At 39.1% G+C, this 4,626-nt stretch overlaps 1 protein-coding gene across 1 annotated transcript; it reads left to right on the plus strand.

Annotated features, from left to right (window-relative positions):
* Positions 1 to 1,230: 1,230 nt before the first annotated feature.
* Positions 1,231 to 4,303, plus strand: LOC147861879 (putative pentatricopeptide repeat-containing protein At3g15130). Its single transcript, XM_087322670.1, has one exon. It carries the CDS (start codon positions 1,510 to 1,512, stop codon positions 4,279 to 4,281), a length of 2,772 nt encoding a protein of 923 aa, XP_087178796.1. The 5' UTR covers positions 1,231 to 1,509; the 3' UTR covers positions 4,282 to 4,303.
* The last annotated feature ends 323 nt before the right edge of the window (positions 4,304 to 4,626 follow it).

Consider the following 4,626-nt stretch of genomic DNA (forward strand, 5'->3'; position numbering starts at 1 on the left):
TTACATTATGTATCTAAATTTTAGACTTTGAAGATGCACAAAACTTCATGTAGAATGTGTTAAGATAGGTCATGAATTCACATTTTACATATAAGAGTTACCTCAGCTCCTGAAGTATGTTTGTTGTCAAAACTCTCCCAGGTTTCAACCTCCAACTTACTCTAAAACAAAGGAACCATGCATTAAAATTATAACAAGACTTATTGTCAATAATTAGAATGCAAATGTGCATTTTGAATGAATGTTAGAGTTATATATCAAACTAGCCTTTATTTTTAGTATCTCCACTTCTAGAGCTTGCGTATTTAGGATCAATGACTACAACATGATAAATAGATCGTTCTATCTTAGTGACAAAACATCAACTAAAATATTAAAAAAAATCAAACTCATATGCTATAAGTTTTTGTGAGAAAACACCTAATATGAAGTTTCTATACAAAGAAAATGTCTCTCTACTAGTACATACCGTATGTCTCTACATCTTTATGTATCTCGTAAATGTATTCTTCTTGTTAAGCAGCTTCCTGAGTGTCTAGGGTTCAAGGTTGTTGAGGATTTACTTTGCTACATTTGTAAGTATGGAAAGGAAGGAGTTGTACTAGTTTTTATGATAAGTTGGGGAAGATATTACTATCTTGAAGGATTGCCTGAAACTCAACGTATCTTTCCTAAATCCCTAAACGACGATAAATATAGATGAGGAAAAGAAAAAAGTACTTACTGGGTGGAGGTGGAGGTTTAGGTTCAGGTATAGATGGTTGAGCGCAATGCAAGTGCAGGTTTAGGTTCAGGTGGATGCGCAGGTGTAGCAAGTTTCAAATATTCAAAAATAGGGGGATAAAAGAAAATGGGCAAGGTTTTACCAAAGCTGCACGTGTGCTCGAGTTAGGTGCACCACGATCCCGGGTTAGGCTTGAAGACTTGGGTTAGGTTTACAGAATTACACGGCGCGAGTTAGGTTAACAAAGTCTGGGTTAGGTAATCTAATGGCATGATCACTACCCGGGTCAGATGTGACAAAGGCTCATCAGAGCCGGGTTGGGTTTTCGGTGCGAGCTTTTTTGTGGACAAAGATCGAACGGTATAGATCACACGCGCCATTAAAAACGTGACCTGCACCGTCCATGACTGCGATTTCCTCAAGAGGCCTCTTTATTATTTGATAGCAAATATAAACGTCGGTGTGTGTATGTCCACATGATGTTTAGAAAGAGTGAAGAAGAAAGAAGCATAGCTTTGTAATTTCCCTTAACAAACAACAAACGGGTGATGAGAGAAGAATCAAGACACAGAGACAGAGAAAAGAATTTAGGATTTTATAGACTCTGTTTCTTCTTTCGGACATTTTTTCTCTCAGTTTTGGGACATCAGAAGGTAACCAGATGTTTTTTCTGTCATCATCGTCATCTTCATCATCATCAATTTACATTCTCTACTATTTCTACCGGAGTTTTCTGAAAACCTGAAAGCAAGAGAGCCACAACAACCAACGAAGCATCCTTCGATATGAATAATCTAACTTGGGTTCAGACCAATTCAGAAGGTAAGTTTCTTAAGAACGTTCAATTCCAAGAGAGAAATAATCTTTTACAATTGATAAAATCATGTGAAAAAGTCAAGGACATAGTCAAGCTCCAGAGAATACATGCTGATATTCTTCATAAAGATCTGACTATAAAAGATGTATATGTGGCCACATCGCTACTTACGGCATATGCTAAATGTGGGGCTCTTGAGAAAGCGAAAGAAGTATTTGAACAAATTGTAGTAAAAAATGTTGTAACTTGGAATGGATTAATCACCGGATATGTCCGCCATGGCCTTGTTAACGAAGCTCTCGAATGTTATGGCCGAATGCGAAGCCAAAATGTTGCTCCGGATGTGGTCACTTATACTTGTATTCTGAAAGCATGTGGTATCATAGGATCTCTTGAGATTGGAGAAATTGTCGCTGCTGAGGTACAAAAACAAGGGCTGTTTAGAAAGGATATTATGCTTGGAAATACGTTGGTTGATATGTATGCAAAATGTGGTGCACTCAAGAAAGCTTGTGAAGTCTTTGAACAGCTCCCTGTACGAGGTGTGGTTTCGTGGAATATACTGATTTCAGGATATGCACAAAATGGACTTGCGGCTGAAGCTGTGAAATGCTTTAGACAGATGCAGGATGAGGGAATCTTAGCCGATTCAGTAACTTGTCTTTCTATTTTGAAAGCTTGTGTGATCTTAGGGGATTTGGAAATGGGTCAGGACATTGATGCGAAAGTTAGAAAGCAAGGGTTGCTGCATGAAAACCCGGTGATTGGAAATGCTTTGGTTGATATGTACGCGAAATGTGGTGCAATAGGAAGAGCTCGCGATGTATTTGATCAGCTTCAGGTCCGGAGTGTGATTGCCTGGACTGCATTAATCACAGGATACGTTCAACATGGACCCGTTGGGGAGGCTCTCAGATGCTTCAGACAAATGCAGAAGGAAGGTGTCAGCCCGAATAATGTAACTTTTATGTGCATATTGAAAGCTTGTTCCATTTTGGGGTCTCTTGAGGTTGGAGAAGACATTGATGCTGAGCTTAGGAAACAAGGGTTACTACAAAAAGATGTTATGCTGGGCACTTCTTTAGTCGATATGTATGCCAAATGTGGTGCACTCGATAAAGCACAAGATGTACTTCAACGTCTCCCAACACGAAATGTAGTGTCTTGGAGTGCACTCATAGCTGGTTATACTCAACATGGTCAGGGTGGTGAAGCTTTAAAATGCTTTAAAAAAATGCAAGATGATGGAGTGTCCCCGGATGTAGTTACTTATATTTGTGTTTTGAAAGCTTGCGGCATTGCGGGGTGTCTTGAGACAGGAAAAGACATTGATCATGAGGTTAGGAAGCAAGGTTTATTGCAAAAAGATAACCTACTTGGCACTACATTAGTAGACATGTATATCAAGTGCAACGCACTTGAAAAAGCACAAGAAGTATTTGACCAACTTGCAGTGCGAGATGTAGTATCGTGGAGTGCACTGATAGTGGGATATGCAGAGCATGGGTTTGGTAATGAAGCACTAAAATGCTTCAAACACATGAAAGGCCACGGGGTCTCACCTAGTGCGATCACTTATATCGGTGTTTTGAAAGCTTGCGGCATTGTAGGATCCCTTGAGATTGGGGAAGATATATATGCTGAAGTTAGAAAGCAGGGATTATTGAGAAAAAATATTGTGCTTGGTGGCGCATTGGTAGACATGTATGCCAAGTGTGGTGTCCCCAAAAAAGCACAAGAAGTATTTGACCAGTTGCCGGTGCAAGATCTCGTGTCTTGGACATCGCTGTTGTTTGGACATGCCCAATTAGGTCAAGGTAAAACGGTTTTAGACCAGTATAGGATAATGATCAGAGATGGTATTATGCCTGACCTAATTACATTCCTTGTTTTGTTGAATGCTTGTAGTCATGGAGGACTATTGGAAGAGGGAGAACAGTTGTTCAATGAAATGCTTCATGTTTATCATCTCAATCCAACCTTAGAACACTATACTTGTATGATTGATCTATTTGGACGAGCTGGACACTTCGACAAGGCGAAAATGTTGCTCAACAAGGTTCCAAATTCAGACTATGGTCCACTTTTGCTTGCTATACTAGGCGCTTGTGGAAAATGGGGAAATGTAAAACTTGGAAGATGGGCCTTTGAGCAAGCGGTGAAGTTAGATGAAAAGTGTGCTTCAGCATATGTTTGCATGAAAAACATATATGCAAGGGCTGGAATGCAGATGGAGGCTGATGAAGTTGAATCACAGAGGGTGAAAAGTAAAGCGTGGATGATACCAGGGTGCTCTTGGTGGAGTGATATTAGTAGGAATGTACATTCATTTGTTGCTGGTGATAAAAGCCATCCTCAAACTACACACATATATGCAAAGCTAGAAGAGATTCATATGAAACTTGCACGAGAAGGCTATTCCCCTGGTCCGCATTGTCTATCTCAAGTTATTCCATGTGAAGATAATGAGGACGGCTTGTGTGTTTATAGTGAAAATCTAGCTCTTGCATGTGCTTTGATCAATAGTCCCAAAGGTGCACCATTACGTGTTACCAAGAACATGAAGATGTGTGAAGAGTGTCATTCTTACACAACGCTTATATCGGTGATTGAGAAGTGTAGGATACAAGTGAATGATCCAGATCGTGTTCACATTTTTGAGAATGGTAGATGTATTTGTGAAGATACTAATGATGTTGAGCTTTCAAGTTATGGATTCAGGCAATTTTCATATGATTGAGTTCAGATATTTTCATTTCTTATGTTGTTTTTTTGCTGTTCATAGTCCAACTTAATGAGCCATTTGTAGTTTCAGAGTACAAGAGAATTCATATTTACAGATGCATGGAATAATCTCAAAAGATTTTGTGTAAAGATTGACTCTATTCTTTGTGTAAGTAAGTTATATCTGAATTAAGAATAAATAATCGATAAATGAGCATCTGTAGCCCTATACTGTGGTGATATCTATGATGGGTCTTCCATCATATTTAAATATAACTCCTTGTCACATGTCACACTCAATAAGCTCAAGCTAGGAGTGCACTTGCAACTAATGGAGAATGAGAAGAAATGGGAACATTGA

Source organism: Azolla caroliniana, unplaced genomic scaffold (genome assembly GCF_043228905.1).
Source record: "Azolla caroliniana isolate FFs.n. ecotype wild unplaced genomic scaffold, voAzoCaro1.0.p SCAF_7, whole genome shotgun sequence".
Lineage (NCBI taxonomy): Eukaryota > Viridiplantae > Streptophyta > Polypodiopsida > Salviniales > Salviniaceae > Azolla > Azolla caroliniana.

Excerpts from the sequence above, each read along its gene's own strand:
- LOC147861879 (XM_087322670.1), top strand. The coding sequence starts at position 1,510 with ATGAATAATCTAACTTGGGTTCAGACCAATTCAGAAGGTAAGTTTCTT.